The sequence below is a fragment of the Poecile atricapillus genome, chromosome 22, assembly GCF_030490865.1.
Source record: "Poecile atricapillus isolate bPoeAtr1 chromosome 22, bPoeAtr1.hap1, whole genome shotgun sequence".
In the NCBI taxonomy this organism is placed as follows: Eukaryota; Metazoa; Chordata; class Aves; order Passeriformes; family Paridae; genus Poecile; species Poecile atricapillus.
The window spans coordinates 5172453-5188983 of NC_081270.1; the positions used below are offsets into that span (position 1 = coordinate 5172453).

The window sequence follows — 16531 nt, forward strand, 5'->3', positions numbered from 1 at the left end:
AAAAGTATTTGACTCTGTGCTCCTTTCATCAGGATACACGCACCCAAATACCATCTGTCTCTAGAAAAATCTTCCACCACAGCACCCAAATACCATCTGTCTCTAGAAAAATCTTCCACCACAAGCACATAGGTGAGACCCCAGCTCTGCAGTCTCTCTGCTTACACACCCTGCAGAAAGAGGGAGGGATGGAGTTAAAAGTCAAGCGTGTGGCTGGCTGAGGACTCGCCTTTGTGGGTGTGGGTTTGAGGATGTCAGGAAAACACAGATGCCTTGTTGCAAAATCATTTCTGCTGTCCCACAGGAGACAGGCAGATTGACTGTCAAATATTTCAACCCCCTGAAAATGAAGAAAACCAGTTTCATTTTAACCAACTAAAGATTTGATCCACATTTTGTGCTTTTATGTGGCCCAACAGACATTACTGGTGCAGTAGCAGAAAGAAGTTTTTTGGGTCATTAAAACAGGAAGGAAAAGCCCCTCACTTTGGAGACCATAATCCTTGTTGCTGCTGTTCCTTCTTGGTTAAAAGATACTGAGTCATATTTAGATAATGTGAACAGCCTTGCTCTAAGAGCTGAGGAATCCAGAAACAGCACAAAGCAGAGCTCCTTGTCTTTAGACTCCCCCTTCTGCTCCCTGTTTTACAAATAAAAGGGAAATTGTCCTTAGCAGGCGTTCAGGACACTGCCTGAGCCTCACTTGCATTTCCAGAGCTGTTGGTCACCTTGAGGGAGGCTCCTGCTAACAAACACAGTAAGTGATCTCATCAGGGATTTTTACCTGAAGGGCTTTTTGAGCAGAAGCTGTTGCTGTCAGAGTCACAGGATCAGGTGTGATTTCCCCTTTGCTGGAATATACAGCAGATATTCAAACAGGCTCTGGGCTTTTTTTAGCTTACAAAAGCAAGGGAGTCCTTTGAAAGATCCTCCGTGTACCCAATCATCGCTTTCCTCACCCTGTACAGCATCATAATATTCTGACAGTGTAAATCCTCACATTTGCCTCCCTCCCTCTCTCCTCCCTCCCCCTCCAGGCTGCTGCTATCGGATCTGTGATGATATGTGATCTCCTGGATACAATCAGACACACACACAAGTACCAGGCACTCCTGCTCAGCTGAGCAAAATGTCTTTCTCCTAGAAGTGGTGCTCATCACAGCCTTCAGATCCTTGACGATGTTGCCATGCTTTCCTTCCTGCCTCCTGCCTTTTGCTGGCTTTGCCTGCCTGCTTTTCCTGCCTGGGGGTCATCTTTGCCCTGCTGTCTGTAGCTGCATGGACTATCACACCATAGACTGCCGGGATCAAGGACTCCCAAGTGTTCCTAATCCCTTTCCATTGGATGTACGGAAACTTCTCATAGCTGATAACAACATTCAGGCGATACCAGCTGACTTCTTTATATTTTATGGAGATCTAGTCTATTTGGACTTCAGGAATAACTCCCTCACCTCTTTAGAAGAGGGCACTTTTAGCAGTTCTACCAAACTGGTGTATTTAGACTTAAGCTACAATAATTTAACACAGCTCGATGCTGGGATATTCAAATCAGCAGAGAAACTGATAAAATTGAGCCTTGGAAACAATAACCTGGTGGATGTGGACGAGGCTGCTTTTGAGAACCTGGACCAGCTCCAAGTGTTAGAATTGAATGACAATAACTTACAGAGCCTAAACGTGGCAGCCCTGGAAGCGCTGCCCTCCCTGCGGACCATCCGCTTGGAGGGCAACCCTTGGGTCTGTGACTGTGACTTTGCCAATCTTTTCAGCTGGATCCAGGACAATGCATCCAAGCTCCAGAAAGGTAAAGCTCTGTGGCTCTCAGTGCAGTCTGTGTGTCTGTGTGTGCCAGGGCTCCTGCTCCCATTGTCTGTGTGCTGCCTGTGGTTTGCTCAGGCTGCAATTGCATGCTTTCAACAAACGAGCCCGTTACATTCATGTTGGGTTTTAGCAGCAGGTCCTCCTCCCACTTAAGAAAAATAAAAAATTAAAAATTAAGCCCTAATAATTTTGATTTATAGGCTAAACTTGCATAGGCAGTGAAAGAGCCTTTTCAAATTCATTCAGCCCAGAGCTGGTTCTCCCCCAGACTTCATTTTCTCATTGGTAAATATATTTTCTACAATAACCCCTTTGAGCAGCTAAATATTCTGTGCCAGATCCTTAGGAAAACTGATTTATATCTCATTTTACTGATGAGTTATGAAGCTGCTACAAAAGAGTTAAATCCCCATTTTATGCAACTGTGATTGTCAGCCCCATCCTGAAAGTGTTTTGTTGTGATGCTCTGTGTTTGAAACACTTCAGCATCCCAATTTGGGCTCTTTTCATTAAAAAACACTGCTTCCAATATGGGAAATAAATTGAAGTGGCTTTAGAATCCCCCCAAAAATGCAAGATACATAATCCTGGTATTTGAGCCAGCAATTTTTAGAAAGGCACAGGGGGGAAAAATGAAAGTGTTAAGACTGCCATGTCTAGGGAACCCAGACTCTTGCTCCACATGTCCCACCAGACTCCAAAGCCTCTCTTAATCCAGCTTTAGCAGATCATCTCACAGTTCATGTCTCCCAACAAGCACCAGGGCATAAACTCCTGCCCCTGAGCAGCACCAGCTGCTCCCAAAGGCAGATTGCTGGGAGCAGGGAAACTTTTGGAGGGCATCAGAGGGGCCACCTTCCCCTATCCCAGGTTGCTCCAAGCCCCATCCAACCAGGCCTGGAAGACTTCCAGGGCTGGGGCAGCCACAGCTTATCTGGGCAACCTGTCCCAGGGCCTTCCCACCCTCACAGGGAAGGATTTTTTCCCTCATATCCCATCTAAACCTACCCCCTGTGAGTTTGAAGCTGTTCTCCTGTGTCCTGGCACTCCAGGCTCAGACTCTGCAGTTATTCAGGTTCTTCCCATGTTTGTGACCTTGGGTAGCATCTTTCTAACACACCCATCTACGCTGTCCTGAATATTCTTAGCTGTAGGTCAGCTGTTTTAAGGAAGAAGTGATTTGAGGAAAAAAAGTGTTTGTTTTTTTCCTCACTATCTTAGGGAAACTTTGATCTTGATTCTTTCTAAACCAAACCTATTATCCCACCTTTCCTGATGCTTTAGCTAAAGTTTGCTCAGTTGGAATCAGGTATTTGCCTGTCTCTAATGCTAAACCTGAGTTCACACAGCAGCTCACTTTCCCCAGGCTTTTACTGAACTTCCAGGTTGTTCCCCTTGATCCTGACTGAGTCTGTTGAGTTTGAGCCTGTCCTACCTCTTTCTCTGCTGCCCCCCTCAGTGTTTTAAAGTGAATCTGAACTCATGTCTGGACCTCTCAAGTGAGTGAGCTTTCCCATAGCACTGCCAGTTTCCCAGTGAATTCCAAGCTCCAAGATGCTTTCCCAAAGTTTTCCCTCATCCATTGCTGTGTTTTGGCCAAATAGCTGAAAATTTACTAGCTTATCCAGATCTTCCAAACTTCAAATGAGACTTGACTTTGGAAAGACAAAGAGGGGAGAAGCAAATATTCAAGTGGTTCATTCAGTCAGAGCTGTCCTTGAAGGATTTGGATTTGTTGCCTGGAGTGAGTGCCCTGCTCTCTTCACACCCAGCCATGCCAGGGAGAAATGTGCATGGATGCAGAAAATCATCAGGGCTCCTTGTGAGCTGCTGCCACAAAAACATTCACTATCTCCTTTAATAAAGCACTAAAACCTTCTTCACAAAGGTGACTGCAAAACTAACCCCAAAAAGGCAAGCCTGCCTCAAAGACTTTTTGAAATACATGGCGACAGTTGCGTGCCTTGCAAAACAACTTTTAGGAAGTCAGAGGTAAATTATTAGAGTTATGATTTGATTGCATTTCACACCCAGTTTCCAGTTTTTAATGAAGTCACAACATGATTCTCATTAGGAACTGATTGAATTAATGTTACTTGTCTGGTTACACTTTTCCAAGACCACGTTTGCCTGGGAATAATGGGAAGGGCAACTCAATGAGCACTGAGAATTCAGATTCCCTGGCTGTTCCTGACAGATCTGTAAAGCTGGAGACGAAGGATTCCTGCAGCAAACACATCAGGATAAGTAGGGCAGCAGGCTTTCTGTCTGGAAACACAGGAGGAAAGACAGGGATGCATTTCCAGGGCCCAAGAAAAGATCTTGGCTGCTTCTGCTTTGGAATTCTGCAGCAGCTCAAGGGTTTGTGTTGCAGGACCTGTACACACGGCTGGGAGAAGGACATTTGCAGACACATTTAGGGTCTGGGCATTCATTTAGGCTCCTCACTTAAAGAAGTTGAATGTTCCTGTCTGAGGAAGTCTCTCAGTACTGAACTATTCCCACTGCCCCACCTCTCACTGCAGGACCTCACCAGCCCAAGCTGCCCTTGGCTTTTGCAAAAGAAATACCAAGCTGATTTTAAAAGGGAAGTTTTGTCTTTGTGAACTGAAATCTGGATAATTGATCCTCAAGCTCTGTCCCTCTGTAATTAAGGTTTCTGGAGGAGTCAGTGATCTGAACAAAACTCATTAGTTTTGCAGGAGCCAGGTCCATTTTCCTCCTGGCACAGAAGCAGAAATAGCTCGGAAAGTTCAAACTTCTGCTGACCTGCCTGCCCAGCTGAGCTGCCTCTGCTCATCCAACTTGTGGCTTCACCCAAACAGCTGGGATTTCAATGATTTTACAGATTTTAACATTTATTCATCTAGCCTAAGTTTTGAATAAAGGCTTAATTGGCATTAGGTGAATACCCTCCCCAGATGACACCCTCATGCTGGCAAATTTGCAGCAGATTTATTAAAAAAACACACTAAAATTTTGCAATCAAACTTAGTATTTTAAAACAGAAAACACATTTTTTACCACAAAAAGATTTTAAATCCAGCATTTTATTCATACTGCAAAACAAAACTACAACTTCTCCCTCTGATTTGGTTAGTAATTGATTAAAAACAAATTAGTGAGCATACTGCAAAGGAGGCAAAGGAACCGTGAAGAGCGTGGGACGGTGATAAGTGGGAAAAACAGAAAAGTTCTTTTTCCTGGAGAAGAAAAAGTGTTTGATGTTGTTCACAACTTCTAAGTACAACATTTATAATGAATTTCTGCAGAAGGATGTTTGGTTGTGTAGGCATTTGTTACACCTGAGTGGCAAATGGTTGATATTAAAGCCTTCCCATCAGGAAGGATTCCCATATGGATATTAAGAATATGGGATTATTTTTTTGGAAATAGAAAGGTTGCTGTAAGACCTTTATCCCTACAAAGACAAGTTTGAAAACCTTCATAGAGGATTTTACTCCACAGGGCCATGAAAACTCATCAAACAAAAAAATACCTTGAAAGAGCCAGTGCCAAAGTTGGTCTACAAAAATATATTCAGCAACTTCTCATATTGAGCAGGATTTCTTCTCCTTTCAGAGCTTGTTGTTCATCACATTTATCTTGGCTAAAAATACACTTTTCTTTTTTTTCCTCATCTCTTAACCTAATTCTTTTAGTAATACTGTTTGAAACTCAGGGCTCAGATTCTCACTGCTGCAAATGACCTAAAGAACAGAGGGTTATGAACCTTCAATTTCAGTGTTGACATACAAAGGGTTTTGATGGAATAAATTTTTTGCTGAAACATCTTGTTTAAAATTAGTGCAAAAGACATTTCCTGAATCTCTCTGAGGATCCCATCAGGGTGAAGGGATTGGATTCAGATAAATGCCTGCAACAAGGCAATGCAAATAATCTGAAATGGCCACATTGAAGGGCTTTGTTGACATTCCCACTGCTGATTTTTATTTTCTGTGAACATGCTTTGGGCAGCTGGGCCTGTGACCTTGTTTGCTAATGACTAATGCATTTTTAACATTACTTTTAATTAGAGCTTAAGTATTCCTTGCAGTGTGACTGTAGTGTCTCCTTTCTGTCATCTTGCCCTCATTTTGCTTTTTACTTCCTTTCTTCCCCTTATCTTTGGGAAGTTGTGTACAGTTTCTGGGATTAATTAATTTATTTGTTTAGTTATTTAAGTTCTCCACTACCCATTGCAAGAATTACAAATTTTGATGCTCTCTATAAAAACAGTATTAGAAAGACTTTTAGCAAATGTTTAGACTGAGCATTTTTATGGGTGCCCTTTGTACATTTGTATTTCCAGGAAGACTTGAAAAACTCATTCAGAAGTGGCCAGAGACAGAATTCCAAATAGATTTGTGCTGTGATAAATTAAATAGATGTTCTGAATGTCTGGAATTGAATTAGCCAAAGCTGAGGTGAGGACTGGTGCTCAGGGCTCGTTTGATCAACTGTTGCTCCATTTTGGGAAGTTGTGAGCAGTGGCTACACATTTCTAAGATATTCCAAAAGGGGTTCAGCTAATTGAAAGGCTTCTGCAGCTTTCAAGACCTTTTCAGAATGGATGGAGAAGTAAATTGTGGTGAAGTGGCATATTTCCAGATAAAGCCTGCCTATGCAAAAGAACAGGGGAGAAAGATGCCAGTGAGAGGAGGCAGGAAAAAAACCAAGAGCAGGTGTCAGTGAAGCTGTAAGCAGGAAATCCAGACTGAATTCAGTCCTAGAAGAGAGATTCAGAAGTGAATCAGTGTAGTGAGAATCATCAAATACAATCATTTAGGTTGGAAAAGATCCCCAAGGCCATCGGGTCCCAGCTGTGCCCCATCCCCACCTTGTCCCCACCCAGAGCCCTGGGTGCCTCCTCCAGCCCTTCCTGGGACACCTCCAGGGATGGGGACTCCAAACCTCCTTGGGCAGCCCCTGCCAAGCCCTGAGCTCCCTTTCCATGGGGAAATTCCTCTGATATCCCCCCTGAGCCTCCCCTGGCCCAGCCTGAGGCTGTTCCCTCTCCTCCTGTCCCTGTTCCCTGGGAGAAATCCCGATCCCCCCGGCTGTCCCCTCCTGCCAGGGAGTTGTGCTGAGCCAGAAGGTCCCTCCTGAGCCTCCTTTTCTCCAGGCTGAGCTTTCCCAGCTCCCTCAGCTGCCCCTCTCAGGAGTTACCCTCCAGACCCTTCTAGAGCCAGAGCAATGGAATGATTTTTCCAAGCCTGTTTAGACATTCTGTGCCATGAGGTTACCATCTCTTGCTTCTTGGCTCTTTCTACAGCCCCATTCCAATCTGAGATCTATTGCACAATTTGTTCTATCAATTAAACAATCTCTCATTGCACTAATCCAGTCCTTTAATGGGCTTACAGACAATATTAAATATTTTCCTCAAAACAGAGCATCGTAATCACGAGAGGACGGGTTTTTAACATTTGTACCAGCAGCCAGCAAAGCAACTGAGCCTTTTACAAGTCCTCTTGACTTATCAGCCTTTATTAGCACTTATTTGTTCATCTGCTGTGGAGAGGAGGCTCCTTAACTCCATGTACCAATATAGAACCTGAGGGAGCTGCAGCTCCAAGGGACAGGCTGTTCTGTCCATTGCAGCCATCAGCTCTCCCCCAGCATCGTGCACATGCTCCCACATCACCAGAACAGAAGATCTGTGTGTCTGGAAAGGAATTAAAAGCCCCAAGACATTTCACACATTCAGCAGCTTTTATCCTGCTGGAGCAGAAACTCCTCACAGAAATTATATTCCTTAACAAGCGCATCAAATCTGTTTCTATATATATACATATATAAATATATAATTTGATCTCCCAGACATTTTCAGTAAAATGATCTGACTGCCACTGGCTTTTCACTCTGTCTCAATGCCTAAATATAAAGTTCAACATCAGGTGTTCACATCTGCAAATGCTGTCCTCACATCTTCAAATCTGTGAAAGATGGAACTGCTCCAAATAACCTTAGGATGGAAGAAACAAACTGCTAAGCACCCTCCAAAGCTCTCCTGCAAATCTTTAGGGCACTTGGCCATAAAAGTTTTATTTAGGGACCTAAATCTAGGCTTCAAGTTTTTAAGCTTTACTGTTCTCATCGCTCAAGGCTATTTTCAATGAAATCTCATCTCACTTCAGAGGCAATGCCTCTCTCATTGCTTATTAATACATTTGTGACAGTGTTTAAGGAGACTGAGGCAAACCATAGCTGGGAGCAAAATACCACACAAGAAACAACATGCCACATTTAAACATTTCAAATCTGTGTCAACTACATTCAGCAACATGAGGGAACAGCTAAATTCCACCCAAAAGGGCAAATACCAATTTTACTCTAAAAAAACAAAAAAGCCTATTGTAGTGCTGTCATATTTACTGTATCCATCGTAGTGAACATTTGTGCATGCAGCTCATTTAAACATTTATGGTTTCAGATATTTCTGTGGATGTATTTCCATATATCCTAGTGCATATCTCAGTGTGTCTTTGCATCATCTCATCCTGCTCTTTGTCCTGGCACCTGCTTTTTGTGAACTCTAAAAGACCCCAAAATAATTGAGGCTTTTTTTTTTTCCCCCTTTTTTGCTTTTTTTTTTAAACTCAGCATCCAAAATTATAGCTGGGAAATCTCTGTCTGCTAACAGACAGAGATTGAAATAACATTGAAATGATAATGAATTCCTGAGGTTCTCCAATCACAGATGTATTTAGCATAGGGATTAGAAATAAGCAGAGACAGAAAGACACAAGGAGTCCTTCAAAACAGGGTCAAGTGGACCTGGAGAAAGCAATGCCCTCATAAACCAAAACTCTCAGAGCAGTAGGGCAGCAGTCAATATATCCAGGGAAAACCAGGAGCAATGTCAGTGCACTTGATGGTTTAAAAATTCCTGATGACAAGAATGACAAGAACCTGTGGGAAACGTGGCTGGATTATGGCTACAAAATCCCAGCAGGGTTCAGATGAAGCAGGGCCTCTGTGAGGGTTTTGAGATGGTGAGATCAGTCCAGTTATAACTTTGGGGCATTACAGCACTGTTGGTCTCTTCTCAGTAATTTACAAGGAAATTATTCATTATTTGCATGCAGGTTTAAGCTTCTTCCATTTTCCAGGAGGTTCAGTTTTACAGAGAGGGATTTCAGCCTGGGCATAATCCTGAACAGAAACAAACTCAAAGTGGTTTTTAGGATCCAGCAGCAGCCAAATTATCTGTAATTTACTGGCAGGGTTAAGTGCTGGACTTGGTGGAGTTGTACTCCTGTAACATAAGGCATTCACAGTCCTATTGTTCTGAAACTTATCTGGGAATTTCATTGCAATAACTCCACCTGGAACCCTCCTGCATCACTTCCTTATGAATACATTTTCTTTTATTTCTTTTCAAAACCCCACCTCTCCTTTTAACATTGTGGTTCTGGAATCCCAGCATTTTCCCACACTCACTCTATTCCTCAGGGTACAGATCTGTGTTTTCATCCTTATTTTTCCAGAGCTGGGACAAGCCTGTGTAAAATCCAGCACTTGTGCCTTGCCTGGCACTTCAAAACAATCAGTGCAATGCATCTGCTCCTTCTGATGACATAGCAGAAGGATACAGGGTGTGTGACATTGTCCTTGGGACAGCTGGAGTCATTTACAGATAATGGGATGGCCCTGACCAAAATAACCCAAGCTGTGTATTTATAGCACACTCACACTTGTTATTTCATTTACAGTTTTGTTTGGTATGAAGAAACAACTCCTTGAATATGTTGTGTGAGCAATGAGGTGGATATATATAACTGTCATCAAAGGCTCTCTTGCTGCAGCCAGGCACTAAATACCAAGCTGCTTTGAGATGCCCTTCACAAGAATCCTGGCTGGTCTTTTAAAAGAATAAAATTCTACAGAATAAATAAATAATATAAAAGTACAGAAAACCCCCACAAACAAATGATAAAAATTAATACCATTCAAGTAAAAGTGTGTGAAAGCAGAGCTCTGAGGTTAAATTGCATCTTCTGTCCTCTACAGGCTGTGTGTGGGGACAGGGATTTGATTGAGCCAGATGCAACAGAATCACACAAAGGAAAAAAACCTACAGCCTATAATTGATACTGATCACTTTCCAGAAACCATTCCTTAGTTCATTGCTCATGCAGAGGGTGTTTAATGCCCTGGAATTACTTCCTGCCCAAGGAAAGAACAGGGATGGGTGTGTTGCTGGGCACATATGGAACAGGACAGGTGGAGCACAGACCATCAGTTCTCTGACTCTCATGGTGTAAGAACAGCCTGTTTGTAAAGAATGGAGAGCCAGGCTGTGTTTCCATGGAAGGATGAAATGGTTTTGTTCGTTTCTCATCTTTAGCAGGCGTGTCACCTGCAAGCAGTGGCATTTTCAGGTGAACAGCTGGAAGCTCTGGTGCAAGAACCACTGCATCAGCTTTGGAAGGAGAAATTCCTTGTGCCACCAGAGGCAGAACTGCTGCTCTTCCTGTTGATGGTTCCAAACGAACAGTCTGTTCCAAATTCTCTTTGGAGTTTAAAGAAAAGCTTCTGTTTGGCTGGGCTGGGTTTTTCAGCAGTCACGACTCAAGGAAACATCCACCCATCAGGATGGACTGATCAACCTTCCTTTCCCTCAGTCACTGCCTGGTGCTTCCAGCACAGCTTTAGGGGTGTCCTGTGTGTGGATGGGAGAGCTCAGCTCGTTCCTGTCCTTTGGAAGAGGCTGCACACACAGCACTGAAGCTGCACTGGGAGCCAGAGCTGACCCTGCACTGGCCCCTGCTCTGTGCTGCTGTATTTCATTTACTGACATCTGCTATTCCCAAGAACTAAGAATTCTCTAAAAACTCAAGGCCACAGAAGCCTGTTGGGCTGTCACAGAATAAAGCAAGCAGCAAATTCCCATCTAATATATTTGGTTTGAGAACATGACCTAGATTCCAGTACCCATGGCTACATGGAGAGGAGCATCTTTATTTCTCCTTATTGTACAATGAGTCTCAAAATCCTTGCAGAACAGTGATTCCCATAACAAGAAACACCCTCTGAGTGCCTTGGTGTGTTGCAGATCCTTTGCTGTTTGCGTTCTGTGTGTTGTGATGTGAAGGGAAAGCATCAGGGAGACAGGAATGGAGCTCACAGTGCACAGGTTCAGCTTTGATCCATGGCAGAGCTGCAGTTGGGAATGAAGGATTGAGCTCCTTTCCATGTCTGGGATCCTGGGCAAATGCTACCATGGTAAGTTATCTCTAAAGCCAAGGGCTGCAGAATGCAGAACTGCTCAGGACAAGAATCTTCTTTTAGAGTCTTCTTTACTCTCTTTTTTTTTCCAATATATTCTTTTCCCACTTCCTCCCTTATATAGATCTGATATTCCATCCCATCACTCCAGCACAGAGGTATTTTAAATGCTGCCAGCTGAGAATTTCTTTTGCAGTTGGACAGAAATTTTAAAAGGTAGATTTGCTCCTGGTCACCTGTGCCCTCTTTCTTTGGAGGAGCTTGACTCAGACTCTCTGAAAACAGCAGTTCTCAGGAGGTCTCACCCCCTGTTACACTGATTTCTTTTACAGAAACACAGTTGTAAAGAAACCTCTTTTTTCTTGTGCTTGCTACAAGTGAAATGGGATTTGTGTAGGTGCCTTTTTCACTTGGTGCAGGTTTTCCTGCCAAAATGCTGCAGTGATCTTTTCCTATTAGCAAGGAAATTCCTCTTCAAATGAATCTGAAGTAATATGCATTCATGCAACTGCTTTGATTACTGTCAGGATTATATTTATTTACTGAAAAAAAATCTTTGTTTTTTAAAATCTGATTTAAAAGATACAGATCTTGAAATTCCAGCCTATGGCTTTTCACTCATCCCTCATTTCTCACGTTTTGAATAGGGAAGGATATTCATCTGTCCCCAGTTTTGCTTACTCTGATTAATGCCTAGAGCTGCTACTTCCAAGTCTTACTGAAATGAAAATATGATTATGAAAATATGATTTAGGGGCCAGCTCTCAGTTGTTTCAGCGGGAAGGTTTGTGGAGGGAGGCAGCTCTGCATCTCCTCAGCCCCTGTGAGCTCAGGTGCTCCAGGGTGTCAGCTGGTGCAGAAGACATGAACATTGCAGGGTCAGATTTCCAGAAGTCTCAGAGGATGTTTGAAACCATGTAGCTGCTTTCTCTTCCTGTTGTTCTATTAGGAACGGCTGGGAAGAACGACACAGACTCTCAAGGAGTTATTCAGGAGAATTTCTCATAGTTTATTGCTTCAGTTCTGTTTTATAGACTGATACGTGGAAAGTACAGAAAGGAAATTCTTATTGGTTAGTAAACTACTACCTTACCTTCACTGGTCAGTGGGGCACACCACCCCTCTGACTTTCTCTTGCAAGGAAAACAAGAGACAGACAACAACACCTGCAAGGCTGTTTTCTGTCTTTGAGGATTGTTTTGAATCCTCCCATGAATTTCTCAGGCCAGCTTCTCAGGCAGGACTGAGAGAGCTATGTGGCCTGTAATTTCTACAGGCTCTCTGTTTCAGAGTGAGACACAGAGTCCACATCTTCCAGGTCAGTTTCCACGCCAGGAGGTTTCACAGATCTCCAGAGCACGTTGTGCTTGTTCACCATCTGCTGCTCATGGCCAGCGCACTCCAGGCTCGGGAAAGGCAGCGTGGCTTTGGGAGCAGCTTGCCCTGAGCCCTGGCAGGTGGCTGCAAACACTGCTGGGCAGCTCTCAGGATGCTCCCAGGCAGGGGAACAGGAGAAACAGGGAAAGGCACAGAATTTTAGGCAAATAGGACAGATACGGGATGGCTTTTTGGGATCAAAATTTAATACAGTCATCATTACAAGGTCAAGTAGGTCAGGGTGATAATTGGTTCCACAGAGGAATTAACTAAAACTCCTCAAATCAACACAACAGCTGGGCTGGGATGATCAGCCAGGGCAGCACCATTAACCTGAGGAGCCTGAGTTCAACAGTAAAATATCACATGCCATGGCCACAGGAAATCCATCCAGCCACAGGAAAACCGGGATTCACCAATGCACAGGGAATCTTACCATCACCATTCCTGGTTTAGAGCGACCTCACGGTTCTGTGGCACAGCTGTGGGATGGAAATGCCACAAATTCTGTGTGCACACAGCAAGGCAGAGCCCAAACCAGGGAGAACAGCCCAGGATCATCAGTAGAGAGGAAGTGGATCAAGGAATGCAGCGGCAATTCTGGTGTCATCAGCACACAATTCTTACATTTCCCCTATATATTCATGTCCTTAATAGTGAGACAAAAACTGCCTTGCCAGCAGATCTGCAGACTTCATTCACTTCAGTGCTGCTTCCATCCTGGCCCTGGTAATGCCCTTTGTAATTTCCCTTTCCTTGCTTCCTTTGGGCTCAATTCTCTGTGGATATAACTTTTCTCTGGTCTCTCAGCCTCCTTTGGGCTGAATTCTTCTGGGATCCTCCCTCGTGGGGAGTTCCACTTATCTCAGTCTTTATGATTCGAAGAAAACTCCCGAGCTCGTTAGAATCTTGTTTCTCGTGTTTATTGAAGGATCCTTACAAAACTTAACAGGTCTCTCCAGGCTGGTCACAAGGTTAATCTTTGCAATTTGGCACATTTCTTTCTTCTGATGGTACAAACAAGGCCTTGTGGTTCACTTCATGTCCGATGCACAAAATGCCCCCAAACTACTCAGTTCTTTTATCTTTATACCTATTTTTACTCAATTAACAATAGACACGTATGTTATTTTTCTTAATGACTCAATGACCCATCACCTCTGTGATGCACTGCAGCATTTTCTATCCAATCACTGACTATGACCCAAAAACCTCTTGGAGAAGAACATGAAGGAGAAAGAAGAAAGACAAAGGGACAACACCCTAAATCCTCCATCTTGTCTCCTGTTCTCTAAACTACTTTTTCACCCAGTGATTTAAGAAACTTTCTAATCTACACTTACACTTTCAGCTTTTTTCATCTAACTTTAACATTTGTTCTCATGTATCACTATGAAAACATGCTCATGAATTTCATATTATATGAAATTCAGTGTTTTCTTGAATCTTAGAACTAAATATTAAAAACAAGGGCACACACTCTGTATCTCAGACTCCAACACCCTTCCTGATGCTCCCCATGGTGAATGAAGAGGGAGCTGGGCATTTGCAGTGAACTGTGTGTTTTTACTGTCCAGGATCCAACTGTACTCCCAGCACTCCTTAAATCTGGGGGTTTGTGCTTTCCCTACAAAGAACCCAGCTCTCAGCATTCTCCAGTAATGCAGGGAGGAACAATATCTGTCAGTCTGCCTCATGGCCTCAGGACAGGCAGAGAGAGAAGGTGGAAGCAGGTCACAGACAAATAAACATCCATTAAACCCAAAGTGTTGTTTGACCAGAAAAACACAAAACAACTGTAGTTTGGAACTACATGGAAAAAAGTAATGTAGAAGGGTGTGGAAGGAACCTCAGTGTCCCTCTTACCCTGTTTTGGAGTCAGAGTTTGTGTTCAGATGGAATAGCTGGGAACTGCTTTCAGGTCTCCAGGTTTAGATGCATCCAGGGTTCAACATTCACTTTTTTAATTCCTCCAAATCATGGTCCTAGATCACACCTGGAGCGCTGAAGGTGATATAACTTAATTTCCAGGAGCTGCTCAAAGAGTCTGTGTAATGGCTTTTGGGCAGTGGCAGGTTCTGTTCCATTTTCCCCTTAATATTTACAATTTCTTAAACCTGGAATTAACCCTAAAACTTTTCTTCATCCATTCAATCTCTGGCCCAGAACAACAGAAGAATTCATCAATAGCGTGCTGATTTGTTTCCCCTTCCGCTTCCTTGCAGGTCTCCATGAAATCCAGTGCTCCCTGCCCGTGGAGAACAGAAGGATCTTTCTGAACGAGTTATCTGAGGTCAGCTTTAGTGAATGCAAGTTCAGTTTGTCATTGACAGACCTTTTTATCATCATTTTCTCTGGAGTTGCCGTGTCCATTGCTGCAATTCTCTCCAGCTTCTTCCTGGCCACGCTGGTGCACTGCTTCCAAAGGTGTGCTCCCAGCAAGGACGACGATGACGATGAAGACGACAGTGAGGACTGAACTTGGTCAAAATCCTTAAATTTCCTCAGTTTATCAATGACCAGATCATCAGCCAAAGTCTATGAGGAAATAAAAAAAAAAGTAGAGTAAAAGCTTTAAACATGAGTTAAACTCACAATGTGTAAGGATCCCTTCTAGGTCACAGGCAGGAATGGCAGAGCTGAGACTTGATTTCCATGGTCCTTAATCAAACATTGCATTTAAACTTGAAGATTGAAGGGAAAAGGGGGGGAAAGTAAAAAAGAAAAAAGTTCCAGTGTTTTAAAAGATGAGTTTCCAGATTGTCCTGATGAGATGCAGGTTCTTATAAGTGCTTGAAGCTTGTTCTAGATACACTTTGAACGGGACTGGGTGAATGGAGATGTTTCAGGTTGAAAATACAGAAGCAATTCAAAATAGTATCCTTCCTAGATCTAAGTACTGGGAGATTCTATTAAAACTCACACAAAATGCAATTAAAACGATTCCTGGAATTGCAGAAAGCATGAGAGGAAGGTTGGCATTTTCCCCCTACAAAAGTTCTCCACAAACATTCATCCTCCATTTAATGACAGCAATTGCAGGCACAGCAAAAATATATATATATATATTTCTGTAAGTGAATATGATTCTGGGTCTGAGTCATCCACTGCAGATGCCTGACACTTCTTTGGTCATGGCACAAATACTAAATATAACATCCTTTTGCATTTTTAGCTGTAGTGAAGTAAAGGATTTCCCTCCCCGTAATGCTCGGCACCAGTAACTGTTGCAGCATCCAGTCCATTTAGCTATTTTAAAGCACTAAGGGCTATATTCTGCTCCTGGTTATACTGGAATAACCCAAATCAGATGAACACCATGCTCCAAATTGGCAACTGTATAAACAAAAGTGAAATCTGGCCCAACATATTTCTTGACTGTATTATAGATTTGTCGAAACTTGAGCTCTTCTATATGATGGTAGATATTTTTGTTAAAATTTAAAAAGATGTTTATTACAAGAGATTTTTGGAATAGTGCTGGACAGCTTTTTAGGATAAGTATATTTTTAAAATATTTGTAATGGAAATATTTTTTTAAAGCTCTGTGTATTTAAATGTTATCTAGAGTAGCTGTGAGGGCTTAAATAGTAATAAGCAAGCTAAGGACTGTATGCTTATGAAGTAATTAGAGCTGATAAAAAGTAGCATTTGTTTAACTACTGTAAATGCTGTTATTTCTTTAAAAAAAGCACTCTTTGGATAACACACTGCCTTGCTCAGGAGGAGGGAATCAGCCTGTGTGGCTGGGGGTGACAGGGACCCGTTCCTGGTGATCTCCAGACCTTCAGCCAAGCCCAGAACCTCCAGCTCCATCCCTGTGCAGGGGCTGCAGGGCAGGGCTGAGTCCTGGCTGTCCCTGGGACCAGCTCTGTGTCACTGCCTGGGCTGGCAGGGCTCACCCTGAGTGTGCACTTATTTATTTCTGCTCACTCCACAGCTTTTCCAATGCACTTACTGCTTCCATTGTTAGGATTGGTACTTCTGAGAACGGAATGAAACGGGACAGTGAGAGGTTATTCTGTATCAATACTGTCTTATTCTATTCCAGTTCCTTCCAGAAAAATGAAATGACATGATTTTCACTGTGTAGTGC

At 43.0% G+C, this 16531-nt stretch overlaps 1 protein-coding gene across 1 annotated transcript; it reads left to right on the forward strand.

Moving 5' to 3' along the window:
* Positions 1-1161: 1161 nt before the first annotated feature.
* LRRC38 (leucine rich repeat containing 38) lies at positions 1162-15126 on the forward strand. The gene is made up of 2 exons (XM_058855039.1): positions 1162-1807; positions 14661-15126. The coding sequence occupies exons 1-2, from the start codon at positions 1180-1182 to the stop codon at positions 14912-14914; spliced, it is 882 nt and encodes a 293-aa protein (XP_058711022.1). The 5' UTR covers positions 1162-1179; the 3' UTR covers positions 14915-15126.
* Positions 15127-16531: the final 1405 nt, after the last annotated feature.

Coding starts and splice junctions, on each gene's coding strand:
- LRRC38 (XM_058855039.1), top strand. CDS start 1,180: ATGTTGCCATGCTTTCCTTCCTGCCTCCTGCCTTTTGCTGGCTTTGCC. Junction 1,808..14,660: donor TGCATCCAAGCTCCAGAAAG/GTAAAGCTCTGT, acceptor GCTTCCTTGCAG/GTCTCCATGAAATCCAGTGC.